The sequence below is a fragment of the Lissotriton vulgaris genome, chromosome 7 (genome assembly GCF_964263255.1).
Source record: "Lissotriton vulgaris chromosome 7, aLisVul1.2, whole genome shotgun sequence".
Lineage (NCBI taxonomy): Eukaryota > Metazoa > Chordata > Amphibia > Caudata > Salamandridae > Lissotriton > Lissotriton vulgaris.
In genome coordinates, this window is record NC_141695.1 from 1,506,371,839 (window position 1) to 1,506,399,451 (window position 27,613).

The 27,613-nt window shown below is 45.1% G+C and overlaps 1 protein-coding gene across 2 annotated transcripts in view; it reads left to right on the top strand.

Annotated features, from left to right (window-relative positions):
* Positions 1–27,613, top strand: part of TRPC4AP (transient receptor potential cation channel subfamily C member 4 associated protein) — a 729,914-nt gene that overhangs the window by 419,646 nt on the left and 282,655 nt on the right. For both annotated transcript variants that reach the window (XM_086932356.1, XM_086932357.1), the window contains exons 12-14: positions 19,651–19,752; positions 20,273–20,356; positions 22,691–22,781. In XM_086932356.1, coding sequence (XP_086788482.1) covers positions 19,651–19,752; positions 20,273–20,356; positions 22,691–22,781 — 277 coding nt within the window. The remainder of the gene's footprint in view (positions 1–19,650; positions 19,753–20,272; positions 20,357–22,690; positions 22,782–27,613) is intronic.

A 27,613-nucleotide genomic window follows, 5' to 3' on the forward strand; every position in this document is an offset into this window, starting at 1 on the left:
AAGCGTGTGGCCAGCGAGGTGGGTGGGCGTGTCTACAAGCTGCTTGAGTCCGAGGTTGTCGAGCAGGGTGGTGGTGTTGTTGTCTTTGTTCTTCTCCAGGTGGAAGTTCAGGTCCCCTAGGAGGATGTACTCTGGTGAGGCTAGGGCGTGCGGGCTGATGAAGTCGGCGATGGTTTTGCTGAATTGTGTCCGTGGGCCCGGGGGCCTGTAGATGAGCGTTCCTCTGAGGGTGGTCTGGGGGTCGGTGTGGACCTGGAAGTGTAGGTATTCGGTGGCGGTGAGTGTGTCATCTGCGTTGGTCGTGATGCTGATAGTGTTCCTGTAGATTATGTCAATTCCTCCTCCGTTTTTGTTGATGCGGTCCTTCCGGGTGACCTTGTATCCGTCCGGGATGGCTATGGCGATGTCTGGGTCCGAGGAGGTTTTCATCCAGGTTTCCGTGAGGAAGGCAACGTCTGGTGCTGCTGTATCAAGGAGATCCCAGAGTTCGACGGCGTGTTTGTGGACTGAGCGGGTGTTGAGGAGGATGCACTTGAGGTGGCTGTTATTGTTGCTGTGTTCGGTGGGTGGTGCATGTTCGGAGGCAGGTGAATTTGCATGCTTGGCAGGAGAAGGGTCGGTGGGTGCTCCTCGGGGTGGCTCGGCGGCAGGTCGTCCTGTGTTGAGTGCGGTGAGGGTGGCAGTGTCGTACCTCCGTCGGGTTCCCTGGCGTCGGCAGGGGCCAGGGCTAGTGGCGCTGGGCACGGTCGAGGAGCAGACGGGCACAGACGGGCTTGCCTTTGGCGCGCCTTTGGCGTGCCAGCGGCGTGCCCGCTGCGTGCTTCCGCGCGGTGTCCTCCATAAATGGCGAAGTGGGAGGGAGGAGCAGCTGGGAGGCGGGAGCAGGGCGGCCAATGGGTGGGAACCGGGAAGCAAGGGGGCGGGCCGCAGGGGAGCAGCGGCGGGAAGTGAGAATCGGGGGCACAGAAGTGGGGGAGAAATTAGAAGCACAGGGGGGACAATAGGGCTGGACAAGAAATGCAAAAAATAAGGGGAAGAAGTCAGAATACAGATCAGGCAGCACAGGGCTCACCAGCGGCAGTGAGGGGCGGAAACACTGGCGCACACGAGGAGCCGTGCGGCATGTGGAGCGACCGGCCCTGCGAGCAGGGTCAAGGGTCACAGCTCACCGCCGCGCTTGTGTCCTCCATAAATGGCCAAGTGGGAGGGAGGAGCTGCTGGGAGGCGGGAGCAGGGCGGCCAATGGGCAGGAACCGGGAAGCAAGGGGGCGGGGCTGCAGGGGAGCTGCGGCGGGAAGCGAGAATCGGGGGCACAGAAGTGGGGGGAAGAAAGTAATAGCGCAGGGGGGACAATAGGGCTGTACAAGAAATGCAAAGAATACAGGGGAAGAAGTCAGAATACAGATAAGGCAGCGGGGAACTCGCGGCAGCGGCGGTGAGGGACTTTCTGCTCACGTATGTATTTTGTACACTGTCTTATGTTTATTGAATATGTAAATAAATACAATACGTCACATTTGGACAATAAGACACCCACTGCTGGTTACAGTTTTTTGGTTATGATTATATATTTTCCTTGAAAGAGACCGTTGTCTCTATATTCAACAAATACTTAGCTCTGCTCTCTGATTAGCCGAACTTCTCGCCCACACTACCACAAAAGAGTGCATTAGTATTATCTACTTTAGCCTCTATAAATCCTCTGGGGATCTGCTGGACTCTGTGCACACTATACCTTACTTTATTATAGAATATACAGAGTCAGCTTCCTACACTAGGTCCAAAGACGAAGCCACTCAACAAATACACTGTAGGCTTCCTTTGTACAAACATATATATATATGTATGTGTGTGTATATATATATATATATATATATATATATATATATATATATATATATATATATATATATATATATATATATATATATATATATACATACACACATACACACGCACACCTATACACACACACAAGGAGACCTCTATGTAATTGGCTTCTGAAACTACAACTGGTATGACACACTTTAGTTCCTCTGTCAATATCTGCATTTTACTGGTCACATTATAGGTAAAGTCCTGTTCAAGTTCAACTGCAAGCTTTTCTTATTCTGGAAGAGTATTGGTCAGGGTTTTGGAAAAGTTGGTGAGGTTGTCTGCATAGAAGACAACGAACAAATGATGTTGGATTGTTGGAAATTAATCTTAACCACTGGTATTTTCTCTGGGCTGCAACCAAGTCAGTCATTTGTTGTGGCCACCATGCCACCTCAGACACAAACCAGATGAATTCAAATGAGCACAGGTTCTGCTCCAGTAGGAACAGTCCAGCCCGAATTACTAGGCAACGTCCCAACACACACAACTCCAGACAGGGTTTGCACTATTAGGAAGTTGTCAGTAGGGTGCCTCTTTAGTCCTGTGGTACAGTGAGCACGGGGCCTACATCTATGCATACCTGTTGCACCGAAGAAAACCAACAGCCAGGGGAGGATTCCTTGAATTCATCTCAGCCACTGGTAGTTACTCTGAGCGTAATCCAGTCCATCTTTCTTTGTCACCTGTATAAGCAGTAAGCTTAGTGCTTGCTTACTTACATTACAACTGGTCGGATATGCACTCTGAGTCAATAAAATCTATGAAGCTTTCCCAGTAGAGGGCAAGAAATAAGGGGGGAAAAGTGACCACCCCTGCCACATTCCCCCCCTCCTGATTGGATATTAGTGGGAGAATTGGCCCATCATACAGACTTTTTAATCCAAATATTTATTTTATTACAGTAGTCAAAGCGTGAAAAATTTAGAAACAAAAATGGTTAAGACACTTTGTGAAATGAGTTTCCAAATCTAACATTACTATCACCATGGAAATACAGTTTGTGGGTGCCTGATAAAAGAATAGATAGAATGGAGGGCTTTAAGAGAGTCATTCCACCCATGGTACCACCTGTCTCTGTGTGGAACCTCAACATTGTTGTCACAAGACTTATGGGCGCGCTTTTTGATTTGCTTAATTTGTTTCCTGGAAGGTGGCCTTTCTAAGGACCACCACCTCCCTCAGGCATGTGAATGAGCTTTAGGCTCAAACCCTGGAGGAACCTTTCTTCCAGGTTCACAAAGATAGGTTAGTCCTTAGGACAAGCCCCAAATTCCTCCATAAGCAGGTATCTACCTTCCACCTCAGTCAAACCATTGATCTCCTGATGTTTTTTCCACATCCAGATTCGGTGGCAGAGTGTGTTCTTCACACACTGATAGTCAAAAGGGCCCTGTCATAATACATTGACTGGACAGATCCATTCTATAAGACACAGCATCTCTTTGTTTCATGCTCCAAGCCGCACAAGGGCCATGCACTGTTCCGCCCTGGAGTACCCCATTGGTTGGTCAAATGTATATGAACCTGTTCCACAAGATCCAAGAGACCGTTGCCTGTGCCTCTCAGACCCCATTCAACTCGGAAAAAAGAGGACCTCTATGTTTTTTATTTTAGGTATCATCCTTTTCAAGGCCGCTTCCTGGTCCACTCCACACACCTTTTCCAAGCGCTACTGTGTTGATGCCGTAGCACACCAACAAGCTAACGTTGGCCAAGCTGTACTCCATACCCGTTTCCATTTGTCTTCAATGTCCTCCGGCTAGCCACCATGTTGGGGAGAACTGCTTTACAGTTTATGCGCAGCATGTGTATTTGCAGCTACACATGTCTTGGACAGAAAATCTTACTTAATCTGTCAGCATCTGTTTGTGTCATATAATGCTGTAGATTCACATGTGCTCACCCTGCTCCTGAAAGCCTCAGATTGTTGCAGATGTCTTTCTTTCTTCATTTTATACATGGTCATCTTCTTCTGTGTCTTTTTACTCCATTTTCATCCTCACCCGCTGTGAGGGAAAAACAATCTAACAATGGAGCCGATGTCCATTTCTAGTAATAAGGTGCATCCTTATGCTCATGACTCAAAGCCTTTTTCAAAGAAAAACAAGTTGCAAATGCCCGAGCCCAACGCTAGATGGCAGGAATAGTACAGCATGTGAATCTATAACACTGCATTCCCTGAATAGATGGTTACAGGGTAAGTAACATTTTCCTTTCAAGTATTTACCATGGTCTAATCAATATTGATTTTATGGAATAGTTTCAATTTACTCACAAGTTCACCTTTGATATTCTTCATCCCAGTCCATGACTTTATTTATTTATAAATGTTCATAGGTTTGACATTGTATTAATCTAATGTGATACCTATCAATCATCTACCTCGCTCGCTTTTTGCCGCCACGTCTGCCAGCATCATTATTTGTGACTCCATCTCCCAGGAGCCTATTTCCAGCCCAGCTGGAGGGTCTTTTGTGCAGCAAGCGCTCTTAAGCACTAAGGATGACCATGGAGTGGGACGCCTACCTCACCCTTTTTCTGCCACCACCGCTGCCAGCATCATCCTTTGGGACTCCATCTCCCAGGAGTCTGTTCCCAGCAGGAGGGGCTTATGTGCAACAAGCACTCTTAAGCGGTATGGATTACCACAGTGTGGAATGCCTACCCTACCCGATTTCTGCCGCTGCCAGCATCATCATTTGGGACTCCGTCTAATAGGAGTCTATTTCCAGCCCAGCAGGAGGGGCTTCTGTGTAACAAGCACTCTTAAGCCCTAAGGTTTACTGGAGCATTAGATGCCGACCACTCCCGCTTTCTGCTGCCCCTGCCGCCAGCATCATCATTTGGAACTCCATCTTCCAGGAGTCTATTTCCAGCCCAGCTGGAGGGTCTTTTGTGCAGCAAGCGCTCTTAAGCACTAAGGATTATCGTAGCATGCGCCTGGATGAAGACCTGGCCAAGAGTGGGCCCATTTCTGCCTGTCAAAGCACCGAAGAGGTGGCGCTGGGCCACTCCTCTTGGTCCCATCAATCCCATTTTAAGGTAAAAAGCTGATATGTTAAAACTTCTCGCCACTTGTGTCCTTTGAAGTGAAATATGGGAAAAATGAAAGCACTGCAAACTGCTAACCAGGAGGGTTTCTCCTCGAACCTAATTGGTAAATGATATCTAATGCAGTAGGTGCTATCGAGCAGGAGTTGGATGCAGTAACTGTGCAGAATAATGTGACTGGAGTTACTTCAGGGGCCTCTAGGGAAATCATAGTCTCTCATCCACCCGGTGCTCTGTCTCCCTTTGAACCTCTTCCTGGTACACTTGTTTCATGGCCTAGCAGGGGTAATCTATTTGTTTGTTACATTTGCTATAATTGATAAAGTGAAGCTTATGGGCTCTTCAATTCTCTATATATTTCACCACCCACTAAGAAACCTAAAGCTGCAGGCCCTACCTAGATGGATGGGGTAACAAAAGGCTCAGGTTCATCTGCCGCACAGAATACCGGCTAAAGTAAAAATTCTTCCAAAACGGGTGCATCCGAAAGGGGCTCCAATTCAACTTACTTTGCACTTGAAAAGCTGGAAGAATGTTTGGTCGACTTTATGTCCGAAGTGTTGAATCGCCTCGGGGCAATCGAGAGCTCACTGCTCAATCATTATTCATTCATGGGTTTAGTCCTGTCAAACACCATTACTCATGCATCACAGGAATGTAAGTTCGCCTCTTCAAGTCCTCCTCTCAGCAAGGGTGGAGCCTATGAGTGCAGTATTGTTCGCTATTTGGGTTAACAGGGCTCCATAATTCACTCTAAGATTGTTCAAAACTGTAGTAAGCTGGTGAGACACCGGACGACATCCAAGAAACATCATGCTTGGACCTCCCACCAGCTGCTATCTCCTATACTATTGTTTTAAAAGGTCCCTCCATTAGCCCCTGGCACGACTGAAGGCTATGCCCACTACTCAATAAGGTGACTCACTGGTTCAACTCATAGCTGAGCAGAGCCCTTAGTGTGCATCATGACATTATTATGGTACCAGGAGTCTCTTGGCTCGGAAAAAGCCCTAAATTAGATAAGTGTGACTGCATTATTGCCAATTTTAGGTCTGTGGCCCTAGTTAGTAGCATTTTTTACCAGTCTTTTTTTTACAATCTCAAGCCCGCTTGTGGTGTGGAAGCTGTTCCTTTGGGGGTTTTTTTTCCAGTCCAAAATTATTTCAGGGCAGTCATTGATTAGTGTATCCATGTTGGTTGCAATCCCCGAAAAAGGGATCCATGCTACCCAAACTGACAGCCTTTACCGGCCTATGCATTTAACTACTTAAATACATTGTAATGCCTGTTTTCCTGACAGGGATGTGTCGATTTTGTAATATTTTCAAGTCATGTCCTGCACAAATAAATGTACTACACTTGCCGTTAATGCATTGTGTACAGGCATTAAATCCCATCACCACGGAATTAATTGCACTGTGATGCAAAGAATGGAGGGTCAGCCTTGTGGAGAGAATGAATATCCCAGTAAAGTTCGTGCTTAATTCAAATATCCTTGTGCATTTTAAAATACGGACAAGGCCTGGTGCACAGGTCACCCCGTTCCTGAGAGGTTCAAGGGTATTATATGCGAGGTTTGCATAGGAAAGTTAGATGGAGAGGGTGAATAGTTCTTTATCACCAAGAACACAATTTGGTTAATAAAGACTGCTTTAATGGGGGGAAAAAATGTAGGGGACCAAAGTTTTTTAAAATCTGATTTCTCTCCCATACCCCCTGCCTCTGTGCTTAGTGCCAGAGTAGCCAAACACCAAGGGTGCCTAGTTTTGATTCAACCTCCTGTCTTTCATTTAGCATCCTACACTTCTTGTTCCTGTATCTCACTCTTTTTAGTTCTTTTCAACCCGGTTTCCTCCCATTCCACTGATTTTTTTATCTGCTTTCTTCTTTTTGTGCTTTTCCCAAAATAAGCGTACCGACCTACCAATACTCTGCTTTCGAGGGAAGTTGAATGATGCATGCAACAAAAGTTGGCTGAGCCTAAGAAAGAGCCCTTTATCAACATATTTGCCATTAGTCTGACTCCTTGTCAAAATGAAATGTCATTTTCTAGAATAGGTTATAGCTCTTAAAAAAACATAAACTTCATCTATTGTAGACCTGACAACTTTGAAATTAATTCTACTGTGTGAGGAGAGACAGGGCCTTGAAGGTTGTGATCTGGTGTTTTGGGGAAGATCTTTTAGCCAACCAACCACTGGCCTAACCTGGGCTGAGAAGGGCCAAGGTGAGGGGCTTTAAGACCAAGAGTGTCTATGGAGAAACCTTGCTTCCCCAAAGCACAAACTGCTCTTCCAAGGATGCTACCGACACCCTGGAGAGGTGGTAAATCACGTGCTCCACAACAACAAAGCAGAGCCTCCATACAGCTTGAGACCCATTCTCTGAAGTGGTTTCCAGCTGACTGTGTGGATATAATGTAATATTGGCTCTTCACTTAGTGATTGTGTGTAGACAGTTGATAATGTGTGACGCATGATCACACCATCATGTGAATTTGCCGGTCTGCTTTTGTTTGTTTGGCCTTTTCACCTATCACATTGATTTTAATGTGCATAAAGTGTTTTGTTCTTGTAACATGACCTGTATGATTGAAGTTATTTTAATTTTTGCAATTATTTCATGTGGAAGATTGCATTAGGAACAATGTGTTGTTCCCCCGACGGGCGTCTCTGATGTTCATTCTCTGACCGACCTCTACCTAGACACTATGACTTCAATAATCAATGAAGCCGCACCCCTGCAACTGAAGAGTCTCCATCAAGAACTCGAACCCATGGTATGATGGTAGACTCAATGAAGACAGACGTGCTATGCGCATGGCAGAGCGCACGTGGAGATCTGACCCCTCAGCACTGCACCTTAAAACGCTTAAGAATAACAGAAACGCCTACTTCAGAAAAATCAAACGCTCAAAATCAGTCTTCTTTAGCCAACAGCTGGACCAAGCAAAAAACCGACCAAGAAAACTGTTCGAGTTAGTCAAAACCCAAACCAAGACGCAACCTCTACAACCTAACAGCTCAACAAATGATATTCTAAGCTGTGAAGACTTTTCTGCTTTCTTCAAGAAAAAGACCGACAATATAAGAAGTGATCTCCTCAAGGATATAAGTCGATACTCCTGCTCCATCTGCATAACTAACACTCAACCTAAAAACAACGCTGCATGGACGTCCTTCGACACCTATTCTGAAGAATCAATTCACAAACTGTTCGGCACCTTGAAGTCCGCTAATCACCTCACAGACCCCCTACCTGCCAATGCTGTTAAAGCCCTCATCCCCCTGCTCCTCCCACTCTGGACTAAAATCATCAACGGTTCCCTTCAACAAGGACTCATCCCAGACTCCCTCAAGATAGGGCAAGTCACGCCTATACTCAAGAAACCCACAGCTGACCCGGCCGACCTAAACAATTACCCCCCTATCACCAATATCCCCACTCTGGCCAAATTGCTAGAAAAATGCGTACAACTCCAATTGACAAAACACATTGATCAGTTTGACCTCCTCAACCCTCACCAATCAGGATTCAGAGCAAAACATAGCACGGAAACAGCTATGACACACATAATTGATGACGCCCTCCAAATCCTTGATCACAATGAGTCCTGCCTCCTAATCCTTCTTGATCTCTCCTCAGCATTTGATACGGTCAAACACGAGAATCTTTTGGAGCTGTTAAATACCAGAATGGGCATATCCGGGACTGTTCTCAAATGGTTCACGTCCTTTCTACACAACCGGTCTCAGAAGTTCAAGATCAACAACGCTTTGTCCTCACCTGTGCCCGTAACACTAGGCGTCCCTCAAGGTTCCTCCCTATCCCCCACATTGTTCAACCTCGTCATGGAACCACTCACTACCTTGCTTCAAGCATCAAATGTACACTTCCATATGTACGCCGATGACACTCAACTCTACCTCAAGCTACAATCCCCGGAAGACATCAAACTTTTGAACGCCACACTAAGAAACACCCAAGCATGGCTGGCCGATAATCACCTCAAACTAAATGCTCTGAAAACTGAGTTCCTTCTGATCTCACCTCCTGCGAAAAAGGCCATCACCCAAACCTGGCTCAATCATCTAACCGCACTCAATGTCCAGCCCACCATCGTGGACTCTGCGAAATCCCTTGGCATCATACTTGACTCCAATCTCAACATGCAGCAGCATATTAGCAAAGCAACTAAAGGAGCCAACTTCCAAATCAACACTCTGAGAAAACTCAAACCCTTCCTACCACCCAAGGACTTCCAAACTGTTGTACAAGCCCTAGTCATTCTTCGCATAGACTACGGAATTGTGGCTCTCAGCGGGCTCCCCCTAACAACAACGGCACCACTAAGAGCCTCTCTGAACGCGGCCGCGAGACTCATCACTGGCTCAAGAAAACACTTGCATATATCCCCTGACTTAAAAGCCCTGAACTGGCTGCCTTTTGAAGCCAGAGTTCAGCTGAAAATTGCCTGTATGACACACTCGGCCGTACACCACAAGTCACCCAACTACCTCACTCACAAGCTGACTATATCAGGAGGCTCAAGATCCAACAGAAGCACAAAAAACCTCCTCCTGAAACCTCGTAGATTCCGGAAGGAAAAAACATACAAACGCTCCTTCTCAGGAATGGCACCTAGGATCTGGAATGCACTCCCGCCAGAAACTAGGCTTATCCCCTCCACTGTACTCTTCAAGAAAGAGGTAAAAGCCATCCTTATGGCTAAGTTCACCTGAACCCTATTGTTACTGGAACAATGACATTACACGGCTCCTATATTATCGGCTACCTGAGTGTTTATCTGTGTTATACTCTTGTTTGATTGCTACTGGATCAAAGTCATTGCACGGATTCTATATTATTGGTTTCAGATTGTTTATTAGGGTTTACACTATGATTTCTTTGCTCTACTAACTTGCAATCCACTTACTACTGACTACTATACTGTTTTCAACAGTGTGTTTACTCACCCTCTGGGGTGCTATAATCTTATTCGATCGCTACTGGAGCAAAGACATTGCACGGCTTCTATATTATTGGTTTCCTGATTGTTATTAGTGTGTATACTCTTATGCGATTGCTACCCTACCTTGCAACTCACTCACTACCGAATATTATATTGTTTTCAAGAGTTTGTCTACCCTACCTCCTGTTTCTGTAAAGCGCTCTGATATCTGCAAAGATCTTGTCCGCGCTAAATAAAACCTTAAAAATAAATAAATAAATAAATGTGTTTATCCCACATTTAATAGCAGAGGCGGTTCCATGTCTAGTGTTGATCCTTTGTTTAGGTCGAGCCTAGCGGGAGTGTGCATGCGCTGTTCGCTCTGCGAGACTGCTGTATTAGAGTATAGGCGAGAAGCCACGCCCACTCTCCTCCAATATTTTTCATTGGGTTGTGCCACTGTCTTTCGTAAATGCTTCCTTTGGATGCATTACTAGGCTTGTTAGTCCCTCCTTGTCTACATTTGTACCCTGCCATGGGGACCTGCCCCTTTACTGTGGTTGTTTCACAGGACCTGTTATTTAGTCTGTAAGCACTATTTACTTTATTGAGTTTCTCTTAATGCAGGTCGGACATGTGGTGCTTCAGCTTAAACAGCTTGTGGTTTTTTAGGCAGCACAGCTGCCTGCTTTCAATCACTTTAACCCGGCATTATCTTGTGTCTGTTTCACTCCCCCCTCCAAGAAAAATGGATTTAGAAATGATTAGCAAATTAAGTCATGTGAATTCCAGGTAGCACATAATCCTGCGCTAATGGGCTGAAGCTGACAACCGCACATCTGAGTTACATGTCATCTGTACTAAAGCCCCCTGATGGTTGTTTTCACAGGCCTGTTTTATTAACAACACCACCACCACCAATACCAATACCACCACCAATACTTTCACCATCAATACCACCACCTCCACCAATACCACCACCACAAATACCATCAATACCACCACCACAACTGCTACCACCACAGCCAGCCAAAACCACCGCCAATACCACCACCACTGATACAACTACCACCACCATCACCACCAATACCACCACTAATACCACCTCCACCAAAACCACCACCACCAATACCACCAATACCACCAATACCCACACCACCACCACCACCAATACCACCATCACCAATATTACAACCACCACCAATACCACCAACAACAATACCACCACTAGTAATAGCAGGGGCACTGTACGAGGCCGGAGCTGCAGTCAAGACCATTCCTCCCTCCCTCCCTCCATGCCTGCCTTAAATCACAGCCCGCCTTGCACTAGGAGGTGAAGCCAGGGCCCTACTACAGCTGAAGTGCTTTTTATTAGGCCAAAGATAGCAATGACATTACTCAATGCCACACTGCACACTCAAATCAAGGAGACGGCAGAAAATAGCCCCCCCCCCCGCTCTTCCTCTTGAGCCGCAACAGTGTAATCACAGAATAAAAGGTGTTGGAGCGCTTTGTTAGTGTTTATAAGCTCAAACCATATGTAACTCTCACTTCACACTTTGTCTGTGTACTTTACAATGCTTACACATCTTCTTCACTGCACTATTTATCACTACTTTGAAGACGTCGCAGGCCGTTCTCTTTCCTGATATTTACTCTCTAACAAGTGGTCAAGAAGACCCTTTATTGCAATGCAATAGGTCTCACATTTTTGTGAGTTTAAGCTATTAGTATTGTAAATGAAAATTCCTTTTATGTTTTAAATCCCAAAACATAAATAAATGGCATTGTCACTTACAATGCCAATAACTCAAACTCACGTGAATGTGAGACCTATTGCATTGCAAATGCTTGTTTACTTTCTCGGGGTGTACTGCAGGGTTGTGTACTGGTGCCATTTTTATGTACACTTTATGCCAATGGTCTTGAACACCATGCAGGGATATGGAATTCCTATAGCCCGACGCCCAGGACATATTGTTTGGGGTCAAGGGCAACAATTGTTCATGTTTTTTTTGTCCTTGGGACAAGTAGACCCAAACCCCTACAGCACAAACTCTTGGCTGCCAGTTCACAGTACCACATTATGGATCATTGCCTGCAGTTAAGGTAATATTTGTGTCCATGTGTTAATGCTGTTCAAACGTGTATTCATGGTTTGTTAATGCAGAGTCTTTATTATTAGGGTGACCTCTCTAAGTAAACGTTGCAAGTTCAGACTACACTACTGACCGTGGTTAGAGTATAAAAATGTTCACACACCTTTGCAAAGTTGAACAATATGTGGCTATATATATTGCACCCAGAATGCTCTCTGGTGAGATGGAAATATTTGCAGAAGTATGAAAGCAAGATTGAAGATTCTTTGCTTTCAAACTAGATGTTCACCAAAAAAAAATGCAAAAACATTTCGCTAAGCTACTGAAAAAATGTAGTTACCATTTCTTTGCAGAATAATTTAGTAAAATGTGTTGATGCCTTCTAGTATTTCCCGAAAATATTTATAATGGAAAACGAGTCTAACCAGTTTTAATAAGATTAGGGAAAACAAACAAAAAAACAAGCATGGGTAAAGACAGCAGGTCTGAAATTGTTGGTCAGCCTTTTGGTTTTATCAATGCGTGACTTGTTTTGGCATGATTTTTGTAAAACATTATTAGTGTGGGAGCTGCCGGGCCTTCGCAATTATAAAAAAACATTGGCTACAGCAAGAATTGTTTTGGTCTCAAAAAGCACACATTGCACAGTAGTTCCTGGCTCTGAACAAAACAACTTTTTTGATATACTCCTCGTGAAAGAACAGAATGATGTCACTCCCAGTGAAGCTAGCCGATAGACAGAAAGAGAGAGACAAAATGTTTCTAAACACAAAAGGTCATGGTTAATGCCAGACCTAATTAGGGGTCCAATTATTAAATAAAGCGCACCCATGTCCTTAGATTAAGTGCAGATATATGTTTTTCGTGAATTCACAAGAATTTACAGAAGTAGGCCAATAAATAGTACTCCTAGAAAATATTTGTGACCTGCATTTTAGCATGAGCAAATATGCAGGTGTAGTTTTGCTCATGCGAAAATCTGAGTGTTTGCAAGTTCACTTTCCCTACAGCCATTTTTTTTCAAGACCCATGAAGAAGTTTTATGTCTGCCATTGTCAGGAGTAAATATCCAACCTTTATCCGTATTTGAAAAGATTAGAGAAAAGTTGGTGAAAACCCTTAAAGGATGCAAGTTAGTAGGTTTTCACAGGCTCAAAAGTGCATTCCAATCCTGGAACGGCTGCTTACTATTCGCTTCAGCCCCAGAATGTAGATCTGCGGAAACGTGGCAACATAAGAGAATTGCTAGTATTCAAACCCTACTATGGAAGGACCCCTGGCATAAACAGAGGCTATTTCAGAGCTCTTATATATTGAGATTGATGTCATAATTTGTCGCCACATTAGATTGCACAAAATGGACAACTGGATTTTGTTACAGGGTAAGTAGATTTATGAAGCAACCTGCCCCATGGACAAGTAGATATTTTGTTAAATTCCACACCCCTGAACACCATCTGGTTAATTTATATGCTGACTTGCTGCGTATTGGTACTCGTCCGATTCCTGTACTACTCTATGCGGATGACTCAGTTTTAATTGCCAGGACCAAACTCGGTCTAAATAAGCTTCTGGATAGCAATGTGAGGTTAATGAATGAGTTCATGCTCACTGTAAATCACTCCAAACCCCACATTATGATTTATGGGCCGAAAACTAAGAAGCATAATGCTATTCTTGTTAATGCTACCAAAAAAGAACCAGTCTCATAATTTCCCTACTTGGATATACTTTTCGACATTCAAAGAACTTGGAATCAATTAGGTACTGTCACTCCAGAGAAGTTTGCTTATACTGTGGAAGGCTGTTTCAAGTTTACTAAAAAAATAGATGTCAATCCCCCAAAGGAGTTTTACAGTTTACAAAGCTAAATGTCGGTCAGTGACTACTTACGGCTCTAGAGTTTGCGAAACAAAATATTTTAAGGATATACAGAGTTGTCGCCCTTTTGCAGGGTCATCCCTGAACTTTTTTCCTTCCTCCTGTATTTTTTCTGACCTGTTGTTGGCTGTTTTATGACTCTGGGCACATTACCACTGCTGATTTATTTATTTATTTAAAGAGTATTATATAGCGCTGGCTAGATCCGAAGGTATCAGAGCGCTTTACATGAGAATCAACAATCTAACAGAAAAAGTTCAATAATTACACAATACATCAAAAAGAAAATAGGCAATACAATTAGGAGAGGAGAGAAAGGAGAGAGAAAAGTAGTGGGGGGGGGCAGGGGAGGTGAGAAAGGGAGGATAAGGGAAGAGACAATAATGAGAGATGAAAAAGAAGTCTGCCTAAAGACCGACTGGGTAGGTGACAACCAAGGAGGGAATCCACGGCCCATCTCCCCTATAGCTAAACCAGGTAGCTCCATCGGGCATCAGACAAAATAGTTCAGTCTCAATACATTGAGAGGGGAGAGAAGGAGAGACATAGATTGAGGAAGGATGCGGGAGGAGACGACAGGAGAGATGAAGGAAGTGAAACAATGTGGTTCAACAATATAACAAAAAAAGAACAACAGTTACACATTACATCAAACAATCAGCAATACATTAGGAGAGGAGAGAAAGGCGAGAGAAAAGTAGTGGGAGGTAAGGGAGGTGAGAAAGTGAGGATAGGGGAAGAGACAACCGTAGAGACTAAAGGAAGTCTGTCTAAAGACCGACTGGGTAGGTGACGACCAAGGAGGGAATCCACGGCCCATCTCCCCTATGGCTAATCCTGGTAGCTTTATCGGGCATCAGACAAAATAGTTCGGTCTCAAGTGTCAAGGGAACAGGGTGGGGACAAAGGGCAGGGGCAGGTGAGGGCAGAGGACAGAAGCTGGAAAGAGTAGGAGCGGAGAGGGGAGAGGGTTGGGGGAAGGGAGAGGGGGAAGATAAGGTCAGGAGAGACGCGGGAGCGTTTTCCCTAAGTCCGGCTGGGTAGGTGATAGTCAATGGAGGGAGTCCAAAGTCAATCACCCCTATAACTCGTGAGATAGCACCACCGGGCATCATACAAAAGTAGCTAGGTCTCAGCTGTCTAGGGAAGTAAGCAGGGAAAAGGACCAGGTGGGTGACCTTTCTGCCATGGTTGCGTTGTTTGGGTGCCTCCCGGTGTATACTAGAATTGTGCTGGGTCACGGAGACTCTTTATATTGTTGTCTTTGTATTGTTGCACCCCTCCTTCTTGTTGCTGTTAACCTGGCGGCATCCTGTAGTCCGATTTGAAGATGGTTGCCTCCTGTGCCCCCCTGTGGAGCCTTGTCTCCTTTTAGTGTCTCTAGGGTCCTGGTTGGATGTGTTGCGGCGGGGGCCGCCTGCCTGTTATCTCCCCTCCCTTGGTATTGCTGGGTGTCTGGCAGTTTTGGGCCTCAGCAGGTTGAGCAGTGTGGAGCCACGTCCCAAGCCCTGGGGCACCGGCATCAGACCGACTGCACAGGCGGTAGCTCCCTGATCAACTTTTAAATCAGGGCTGCCACAGATATGGGGGGGGGGTGATCTTCGCGCATTTGAGTGGCGCACAGCAAGCGGCAGTGTCAGCTGATCCCTCAGCCGAGAGCAAGATCCTCTGAAAGGTCTCAGCAGCAGGGAGGGCCGCTAGTCTAACTCGCGGACCCCTCCCCCACTGGCCGCATTGGTACCTGAACAATAGTACAGGCAGGCAGTTTCTTCGTCGAGGCATTCTTCTCTCCCAGGGATGCAGCCAACCAGACTGCGCTTCGGGGGAGGGCGGGCCGCTACCGGGTGTTCAGGCGGATGACTAGTGGCATCGCGGTACCCAGCCCCTTTCCTCCGAGTGAGGTCTTGTTGTCCTCTGGGCGCCATCTTAGCTCACTCGTACAGGCAGGGACTCCCCGGCTCATATCTTTGCTGGTCATGATCGAAGAAAGATGTTTTTTTGTTCCGTGTGACCCGCAAGCATTCCGATTGCGGGATTGGTGTTTCCGGTGTTATTTTAATGCTGTGAAGCGTCACTCCCGCTACTGGAGTGCAGATTCACCAAGGAGCTATAGCTCCGAGCAGCCATCAATGCTAAAGTGCATATGCTCTCCCTATTGTAAAGTATTGGATTGGATTAGTGACTCCATGATTGGTTCATTTGATTTACTATCAGACCCTAGTACAGCGCACTGCGTGTGCCCAGGACTTAGAAGTCAAATGCTACTGGTGGGCTTGCAGCACTAGTTGTGCCACCCACAGAAGCAGTGTGTGTCATATCTGCCATTGCAGAGCCTGTGTGCAGTCTGGTACTGCCATGTTGACTGGGCAAGTGAACCCACTTGCCAGTCCTTAAACCTTCCCTTTTCTGCATAATAGTCACCCCTACAGTAGGCCCACGGGCAGGGTGCATTGTAGGTAAAAGGTAGGACATGCCCTGGTGTGTGGCATGTCCTACTAGTGATTTACAGCCATTTTCGTTTTTTTCACTATTGCAAGGCTACCTGTTTCCCATAGGCCAGACGGGCAGTTTGATTATACCATTTTATAATCCTAACTGACTCGGGGAACTAGGTAGAAATTCGAGTTTAGTATGCCTGAACTCAGAATGATAAAATACATCCTTTAGTGCAATTGGTTTTAACATTCAGTGTTTGAAAATACCACTTTTAGAAAGTGGGTATTTTCTTGTCTAACTATCCAAGCCTGCCTCTGCTAGGTTGTGTATTCCTTGTCTGGAGTTTGAGTGACGGGGCGGGGGAATTCCAGGAGACAGGGTGAGTCAGCACAGGGCTGAATAGACCCATCTGCATGTAGAGTAAGGGGAGGGGAGCACCTGGAACCTGAATAGGGCTGTGCCTGTCTTCCACAATGCTGGCGCCACCTCCTGTGGTGCGTCTGATGTCCCTGGCCTACACTGTCAAAGGAAAGAAGGAGTCTTGTCAACAAAGTGCTCCAGGACTGACCAGAACTGGTTTGGACTAGGTACAGACACTCTCTGCCTACAGAGACAAAGGATGTTGGTGTATAAAAGAGGGAACCCAGACCCCAGAACTTTAGATACCTTTTGGGAAACAAGAAGAACCTTTGCCGAGGTGTGGAACCAGAGAGAAACTGAAGGAGGAGACTCCATAAGCTGAGTGCTCTTTGGGGGATTGGCCTGCAGTGGTTGCCTGACTGGCAAAGACAGGAGAAAGGAACTTTGTGCTACTTTCATCAACTTGTAAAGGATTTCCAAGGGCTTGGAAATTGAGCTTGCCTCCTGCCGAAGTCTCAGGGATAACAGACTTCACCCACCAGCTCCCCTGAGTTCTTTTGAAGTGCCTGCTGTTGTGCTGTGCCTTCTGGGGAACTGCGTGTCGCAAGGAGCTGGAAGCACGTCTCACGAAGAAGCATGACGCAGCCACTGTCGTCGCATCGCTGAAGAAGGGTGTCGCCGCTGTCGCATCGCAGAAGCGCCTTACATCGCCTGAGAAGAGTGTCGCCATCGCAGCAGACGCCATTGTATCACCAGAGAAGCTTGTCGCAGAAGCGGTTGTCGCATCACTGGAGAAGAGTGTCGCCGCTGCCGCATCGCATCACCGAAGCGCCTCGCATCACCAGAGAAGACTGTCACCGTCACAGCAGATGCCGTCGCATCACTGGAGAAGCGTGTCACAGGGCCTGTCGCGGCTCAGAAGATTTGTTGAGACGCGCACGGCCGTTGGGCGTGCACGCATCGTTGTTGCATCAAGAAGAAGACGCCATTTTGTTTCATTGCACCGGATCTTCATCGCACCACGGCGTTGCGGGTCGCATCGCCACAGAAGTGCAGTAAGAAACCGACGCATCACCTCCCCACACGGAGAAGAAGAGATGCGTCACCGTCCCCTACGCGGCAGTAGGGAACCGATACATCACTGTTATTGCGTGTAATGAACCAACGCATCACCTTCCCTGCAACAATTTCATTGTATAGCGTTATGCATCCAAAGGTATATTGAAATTAAAATGTCGCATTTACCATCTAAAGAGAACTAAGCTATTTCTACTATTTTTAAAGTAGAGTATTGGGGATTTTTGGTGTTTGTAGTCTTGTGTTAAGTCTATATAAAAAAAGACTTATTTTTATACTACAACTTGTGTGGTGTCCATCTGTAGTGCTGTCACTGGGTTACTGTATGTGTTCACAATGCTTTACACATTGCCTCTGAGATAAGCCTGCCTGCTCATGCCCAGCTACCAAGGCTGTGAGCAGGGGTTATTTTAGGAGTGCACCCCCTTACCCTGACTAGATGCAAGGGTCTCTATTTGGTCAAAGGAATCTACCTCTGCCAACTAGAGTCCCCCACATCTAACAAGAGTGTTGAGAACAGATGCCTGAAAAGGCTGCTGGGGCCCTCATGTAGCCATGCAGAATTTGGTGTTGACTATGTCCGTGATCTTATTAAAATCGATCCACTTGTTTTGTCGCTAGCTATGTTGACAAAGCCCGAAGCCAATTTTAGCCACAGTGTTATTAGGGATTGCATGTCTCTAGATAACTCAAACTGTATCTTTTGGCTAGTGTATATTAAAAAAAATGAGTAATACTCTGGGTTTTCATGACTTTTTTAATTGCCTAGAGTCTCTTTCTACAGCTACTTGCAAGACCATTAAAGATTACTTTTGAAGTGGACTAGGTGTGCTGGAGTTTGCACTGAATTAACCAAAAGTATGGTCTGTCTTTACAGTCCTTTGAATTCTGTATCCACTATTGAACCCTACCTCATATGGATAGCTAAGAACTATCAGCATGTTTTGTTAACTACATTCAGTAAATTGCACTATATTGTGGCCTTTCCTGACCCTGTTAAACATCCCATGATTCTTGTCCTGTGCCCATGCAATAATTTATCTGCACAATCTACTTTGCGCTTAAAGTTTACTGTAAATTATACTGTTCTTTTAGGAAAAACCTTTTACTCCCACTTTTAAAGGATACCAATATTAAACATTATAAGACAGCTATGCATTATCTGCAATCTCTTCCATCTTTAAGTGTCTGATCAGTGTAAGTTCTGTTCAGCACTTTTTTAAGCATAGGAAATGTGGTTTGTCATGTAAACGATTGTTTCACCTTGAAATGCAGTTATCTTTTATGCTCTGATACTATGAATCTGTGTCTAATCGGAATTCTACTTTTGTTGAGCTTTCTTGATTGTGTTATGCTGATACTTTGTACTGTTTTATGCACAACACTTAATTATACTTTATTTAGTTGGTTTTAAATTAGAACTGTGAGTTGCTGCAATATTCTCCTTTGCCCTATGCACATAACTCTTTACAATACTCTCATAGACTGTCTTGTGTTGGAATATTGTTTCAATGTTGTGTGTTTGTGTTTTTATGATGAGATTTAAAAATATATTTATTTTTGTTTCCATGTTAAGTCTTTTAAGGCTTTTAGCCGAATAAAGTCCATTTGATTGATATAATGTGATGTATTTTATTATGAAAAGCAGTTATTGGGTATCTTCAGTTTTTAAGCCTCCTGTTTCTCACACTTTTCTATTATTACTTTGTAATAAGCAAAGGCAATGCATATCATATATTCATAGAATATCTGTTGGTGGGTACGTATTGTTGAAATATTCACAAAACCGGATTACAATAATCAGATTTTTGTTTTTGACTACGTGTCTTTGTTGAGGGTTGCAGTTGCTAAATATATAATATTGTGTGGTAGTAAAGCTTCTTTCGTCACACATTTTTTATTCTTTTATTTTGTTAGAAACAAATACCTGCTGTTAAACAGCCAAGAGCTTGATGAGCTAAGTGTTATTGCCCTTCGTGCAAATATCCCAGAAGTAGAGGCAGTAGTTAACACAGACAGGTAAGGATCATTTTAGTCTTGTATCTAACTGCTATCTTGATCGACATCAATTTAAACTAGCTTCTTATCAGTAAATTTCATAGGAATTGTTTCCTGAATAGAATTTACCTTCTTCTTATGTGTTTTGATTAATAGATATTGCCTGTCAGTGCTTGGTAATCTGTTGGAATCATTTGGATCGCTGTTTTTTGAAAATATGATACATTTATGAAATGTTAAGGCCTATTACAATTGCAAGTTCAGATTACCTGTAGCAGTGCTTTTAGCAGGCTAGAAGGAAACAAAATAGTGCAGCCGGCATAGTTGATTGTAATTGATCTTGCATTAGCGTAAAGTGTTGCATTGCATCAACAGTTTATACCTGTATTCAAACCTCCCTTTGGATGTTGTATTCTGTAAATCGGAAATCATCAGGGCTCAAAAAGGTTTTAAAATACTAGTGTAACTAGGTAATTAATAATGTATTGAACAACTATATGCTATTTTTTTTTAAAGTTCTCTATTTTTCTTCCTGCATTAGAAGTTTAGTCTGCGATGGAAAGAAAGGCTTACTAACAAGACTTCTACAGGTGATGAAGAAGGAACCAGCAGAGTCCTCATTCAGGTTGGTCCCATGTGTATCCGTAATCATAACAAGTTTATATGGGACTCCTGGTTTTTGTGTTGACCTAAAGCTGGCTAAAATATAGTGATGGAATATGGTGGGGCAACCTTTCCTTTACCCAACCTAGGGGAGACCTGCACAGAGACCAGTTATGACTTTCTGAAGGCTGTAAATGGGAGTTTGTGTGAGGATGTGGTTATGGCAGCGACTCATGGCTGAGTGTACTTCTGAGGAACAAAGCACCACTAATCACTCTCTGCTCTCAGATAACATTCAAGGTTTCCAAGACTGCTTTACAACCAAATTATGATGTACAAGTAAACACTATCCCATTTCTCTATAAAACCTAGTCAAGTCAGTCAGAATTAATATTGCTGATGCATTGAAAGGCATGCTTATAATCTGACAATACTCTTTCATACTAAACCATTTATTTGTATATTGAAAAGGAGCTTGTGTGCACCGTTGAATGATTTGTAATTAGTCTTAAGAAGTGCACATTGAAGAGTAGTTTTAGAGCATCACCCTTACTTGAGGCCTCCGCCGTCGCACTGAGTTTGTGCAGTGATGCTGCTCTGCCACAAGATTACACAATGGATGCCACCTCCCGACTGCTTGCACAGTAGCTGCTGCCACCTGGCAGTCTGTGCAGTAGCTACTTCCTCTACCCAGCTTACACAGTGGCGGTTGCTCCCACCAGCTCCTGCAGTGACTGGCACCTCCCCACCGGCTAGCGTAGTCTGCCACTTTCACACTGGCTGGCATAGTGACTGCTGCCTCCCCACTGACTGGGATCCTCACTACTGTCACACTCTGCCAACTGGGGGCCATGATTGCTGTCTTCCTGATGGCTAGGGCTGTGACTGCCCCCCTCCTCACCAGCTGGGGCCGTGAGTGCCACATCCCTATCGGCCAGCAATGTGACTGCTGTCTCTGCAGTGGATTGTGCTGTGACTGCTATTGTGACTGCCAAGTGCCATCTTCCCGCTGACTAGTGCGGTGACAGCTGCACTGAACAAGTGTGTACAGTGACATCTGCTCCATACAAGCTGGCACCATTTAACAAACCTCAGGAGCTTCCACAGGTACATCTGCCCAAGCATGTTTGTAGAGTCACAGAGGTAGAGTGAGATTTGTGACCTTTACCTGTAATGTAGAACTTCCACACTGGTGTGGATGTTGAGGGGGATCGATAAATGTGTGTAACCTTGAACTATGCTGAATAAAGTAAAGGAAACAAACTTAGTTGGGTCTACATATCAAATGCTATCCTTTTACTGGCAGAACATACCAAAATATTTTAGTGTAAGACATATTAAGATCATTGCGATTATTCTTGAGGTACAATTTGCATGGTTAATTAAGAAAGGAAAATAATCTGAAGTGTAGGACATTGAGTTGATGGGAAGGTAAGCAGGTGAGCAATGTGGCTTTACCAGCTGAATGCAAACATTTCTGTGGACCTTCTGAGTCACCGACTGATACTGTGGCAAAGAGAGTAAATCTACACTCATGCCAGACATTTTTGAAGTCTGTGGCACTCAGAACCTTTTAAGTCTGATAACTCAATGGATTCTGTACTTGACTGAATGAAAGTCGAACACAGTGTGATAGATGGAGACACTCTTACCACTTTACTTTAGTATTCACCAGTTTGTGCTGTAAACAGCTTACCTATCTTTGTAGTTGGCTGTGTAACTCAGCAGCCCTTGGTGGTTGTTCACACCTTTCACAACCTGTTCTGGAAAAATTGCCCTAGACCACTATTAATAGAAGCTATTTGTGTGTAGTAGTGTTTGTGTCCAGCTCATTTAATGTTGGATGCTTACATTTTCTCCAGTTTAAAGTGTTTTGGATTGGTTAATTTTTTATATGTGTATTATACATACTACGTTTGCCCTCAATAAAAGTGTCCTCTTAATTTCGATATCGTTGGTAACTGCAATTACCGGCCCCATCAGATTTATTAGATATCAGGCACACCACACATTTGTTTATTTTCACACACAAATTTATTGATGCTTAATGCAACTAAAATATCAGTTTGAAAAATCTGGGGCAATATGAGAAATTACCGGAGTAATGCGACCAGGAATTGCCGATTCCTTCTGTAGTTCCTCCTGTCCACATTGACTCTCGAGGTACCACTTTTAAATTCTGGTCCTCTGGCGTTACTGGCACCCCAGGTATCTGTAACTCATGGGGCTAAAGTAAACGGGAGGGTTGCCAGACCACTTAGAATGCAGGCCATTGGAGACTACCACCTATTCTTCTACAATATTCCTAAAATTGAGCCCTTTTTCTTATGTTCTTCCACCCCCCCTCTCTATTTAGGTTTTGGCAAGCCCGGGCAGTTGAAAGTTTTCTGCGAGGTGCTACATCGTATGCTGACCAGATGTTCCTGCTTAGAAGAGGACTTTTAGAGGTAGGAGCAATGATGCCATAACGTTGAGAAAACTATATTTATAGCATGTGTGGGGGTAAATACAGATGCTCTGCATACTCTTGTCATCTGGTGTTGGGCTGGGACGATTTAAACTAGTTTATCTTTGAAGATTTAATGCAAGTCCCGAGGTCTTTGTGACTCCTCCTCTCGTCTTGAATGCGCATGATCACCGACTCCATTGTTAGTGTTTTTCTCAGCCATCTTGTTTGGACGTGATTCAGCTTGCTCCCAGTCTACTAAGTGTTTGATGGTTCCCGTTGTGGCCTCAGAGTCAATTGCCTTCCATGCCGCCGCAAGAAGCCTTCTGCCACACGTTTCTCTGCCAGCATTGCCTTTTCAGTTTCCCTAGTCCATTGTCTTCATCCATTTGGGACTTTCTGCCCCCCAGCAATCACACAACCTCTGTTGGGTTCTGACTTCAATATTCCCAGCTAGGAAGGGATGAGCACATACAGGTTTATCCTACCCCCCAATCATTGAGCATCGCTGCTGCTCATTTCAGCCGTACCACACATTCCAACCCACATCCACATCCACACCCTCACTGCAGAACATTGTGTGCTGCTGCAAGAGGAGGTGTAGGTTCTCTTGCTCAAAGGAGTGCAGTTCCAGTGCCCCATTACCAGGGCACAAACGTCTACTCCCTATACATCCTCATTCCCAAAAAGGACTCATCACTCAGATTCCATCCTCAACCTCCAACCTCTCAACAGATGCATCTGTCAGAAGACTTCCACATGGTCACCATGCAGGATGTCATCCTCCCGACTGCATCAAGGCGACTTAAGGAGCACACTAGACCTAAAGGACACCTACTTTCACTCTCCTATCCCTCCATGCCCATTAGTGCTACCTGCGCTTCATGGTAAGTGGTCAAAACTACCAGTTCAAGGTACTACCCTTTGGTGTCACCATGGCCCTAATGATCTTTACCAAGTGTGTTTAGCTGTGGTATCTGCTCACCTCAGAAGGGGAGGATCTATCATCTTCCCTTACCCTTTAGGGCTTGCTGATCAAGAGCTCAAGCAGACAGGAGTGCTTAACTTGCACCCAGACTGCAATCTCCATGTTGCACAGCCTGGGGTTCACAGACCATGCCACCAAATCACATGTGAATCCACTTCATATTTAACCTTTCCTAAGGTCAGTACTCCACTCTGTAGTGGGATGAACCTTCCTCAGCCCCAAAAGGGTGCAAGTATTCCAGCAGCTCCTGCCACTTTGTCCACTCCCAGTTTGCCACATAATGCATCTGCTGGGAATTATGGCTTTGTGCATTGCCATAGTGCCCCTTCCCAGACTTCATATGTGCCCACTTCAGGAATGCCTTTTAAGCCAGTGGTCAAAAGCGGATGGTCACCCATCACCAGTGCTTAATTGGAGCCAATGGTTTTCTGTGCTCAGCACCAGCACTTTATTGTCAACACTGCCGCTTGTGACAGTCTTCCACAAGGTGGCACTGTCTGGCTAATTTAGAGCTGACCACAACAACAGTCAATTATTAATTGAATATACATTACAAATTACGACATCCTGCCATTCATATAGCTTTGGGGGCATGAAATAGTCTGAATTGTCACACTCGTAGAAGTGTGATGGTTAATAGTTATGTTGGTACTGTTGTTGGCAGCACTGGTAGGGGCAAAGGGTGAAGCAAGCTGCAGTGGCCTAACAAGAGTCCTTATACTTATTACTATTTTTTTAAATTCTTTTTTTATACAGATGATGCTCTACCCATCCCTCTTTGCAGTGGTTGAATAACAACAATCTGTTGCAGGGCAGGCCCTTTGCAAACCCAGTTTCCCAAAGTGAGCATCACCAAGGACACATTTCTAGTCAGCTGAGGTGCACACCTCAATGACATGACAGTCCAGGGTCTGTGGCCACTTCGTCAAACAGGTCTCCACATAAGTCACTTGGAACTGTTAGACCTTCATCTAGCTCTCTAAGCTTTTCTTCAACAGATTCAAGACAAGATAGTCATTGTGCGGACAGACATCATGACTGCCATGTAATACCTACAGAAACAAGGAGACATTCACTCCCATCGGCTATCGGACCTAGCACAGCAAATCTGACACTGGGTCATCCATCACCATGTTCATCTCCTGGCGGAGATGCGGTAGTGGATAATGTCATCGCAGACCTACTCTGCAGGTTGCAGCAACAAGTCCACAAGTGGGAACTCCACCCTCAAGTCCTACTCCTTTACTTCCAAAGATGGGGCACCCCACACGTAGACCTTTTGGCCACACACAAAGTTGAAAATGCTCAAACTTCTCCACCAGGTTTCCACATTCCCAGCCCACGGGCAATGCTCTGTACGATGGATTGGTCAGGGATCTTTTCCCATGGATTCCTTACATGGTCAGGAAGTTCAAGAAAACATACCTCACTCTTATCCTGGTGGCTCTATTGTGGGCCTGGCAACCGTGGTTCTCAACCCTACTAGAAATCCCCATCGCCCCCCAGGAGAAGCCCACCAGAATGTTGACCACCTCACATAAAACCAAGGCAAAGTCATTGGATCCTTGGCCTCCTAATTGGCAGCACAAGTTTGAAGAAGCTCTGAAGCCCTCTCCTCAACCAAAGCAACAGAAGAAGCCTGAGAAAGACATCAGTCCTCTTCTTGACCCCTGACTGCCACCACCCTCTACCACTCCACCCAGACCCCCACCATCACATTCCCCACCTCCACCTTCCCCACCGCCTCCTTTGTTTGACCCACTCTCTTTCACTTCACAGGGGTCACCACGTTCTGAAATGGGTGAACATGGGGAGAGGCACTTATGTACCACCACAGGGAGACCCTTGGAACTCATCTGTTGTATCCTCAGGCAGATCTACTGATTCCGACCTCTACCCTATCCGACATTCCTGTAGATGACACGTCTTCTTACCATGAGGTTTTATGTAGGGCTGCTGCTTACTTATACATGCAGACGTATTAAGAGCCCGTTATGGAGGATTTCTTCTTTAAGACTCCTTCTTCGACTTATCGCTCAATGCAGTATTTGCCAATGCTGAAGGGGATACTCAAGCCAGCTCCTAATATCTTGAAGGAGATAGCCAAGGCCTGGGTTATTACCCCATGGGTTGACAAAAAATAGAAAGCCACCCCTTCAGTTCACATCTATGTTAGGGGGTCAACTTCCACCAAATTCCCTAGTGGTTCATACCCCTCGTAAGCGGCCGAATACTCAATCACTGGTGATGTTTCTCCACCGGACAAAGAGAGTAAAAGGATAGATGCAGCTGGAAAATGAGGCTCGACAGTCTGCCAATCACTGGCACATCACCAGTTCCATTGGTTTGCTCTCCAGATATGACCGGGCTCACTGGGACAAAATGGAGGAGCTCCTCCAACAACACCCAGAAGAGGCACGGTAAAAGGGGACATGAGTTGGTCACTGAAGGCAAACTGATTTCCAGCACAACCATCCTGTGTGTCCTAGCAGCTGTCGACAACCCTGCTCGGGAGATTAAATCTAGTGTCCTACTCTGCAGGCATGCCTGGCTCAAGCCAGATGTTCAACAGCCTCTTCTTAATCTGCCCTTCGATGGGGAACATCGGTTTGGGCCTCAGGTTTGAGATGCTGGAGAAAATAAAAAAAGACTCTGAAACGGCCAAAGCCTTGGGCACCTTGCAGACTCTTCCCTCCACGGGGATCCTTATGCTGCTCTGCGTATCGCGGAGGCTCCTAGACCATGTCCTCCGAAGCCTCCACATTCTTCCACCACCAGCTTGCCCAACCAACTTTCACTAGGGGCTACTTCAGGGGTGCCTAGCGTGGAAATAGCGCCAAAGGTAGAGGCAAAGGTAGCTCTCCCAAGGGAACTGCACTAGCAAAACAATGACTTGCCACTCCTTCCCCCAGATCACACAGCACTTGTAAAGGGACGACTTAAGATGTTCTTCTTCCCTGCTTAGCAACATGTCACCTCAGACCAGTGGATATTGTACATCCTTAGCACGATTACTGCCTGGAGTTTACCTCCAAACCACCCAACATACCACCATGCAGACATTTCCTCTCCCCAGAACACCAACATTTTCTTAAGGAAGCGGTCCAAGCACTCCTCCTCAGGGGGCCATAGAGCCAGTGCCACAATTCCTACAGGGCTTAAGGGTGCATTTCCTCTACTTCATAATTCCTAAGGACGGGTCCCTCAGGCCCATTCTGCACATCCTAATTCATCCAGTGCATCATGGTTACTTTTGGTTTGTGGTAAGTAGCCATCATTATAACAAATGAATGAATTAAAGCACACCAGTTTTACTCAGTGTCAACAGTATAAAGAATGTTCAAAGGCAGAAGTTCTTCGTGCAAGCTTGACACCTGCTCTGTCCCAGTAGCACAAATGTAATTCCAAAACAGGTTGGTACTTTGTTACGCACTTGCTATAAGTGTCCGAAGGTCTAGAATAGGCCTGTATTCGGACTTCCAACCCTTCTTCTTCACTAGGAAGTATCTTGAGTATACTCCTTTGCCTAGTTGCGCTGTAGGAACCTTCTCAATGGCTGACTTTCTTATAAGGATAGATACTTCCCTCTGCAGTATTTTTATCTGGTGGCATGTTGTTTTAGCTGGTGGGATCGAGGGATGCCGATGATGAAAACTTAGAGTACCCATTCTGCAGCGTAGTTGATACCCATTGATCTCTTGTAATACTGTGCCACTCCTTTAGATGAATGGCAATACTTCCCTACTGGAGTGGAAAATAGTGATGGAGGAAGTGGACACTCATTGTTTAGTTGGTGTTTTTGCTGAGGTAGTTGACTGACGAGGGGGTCCTCTTCCTCTGGGGGT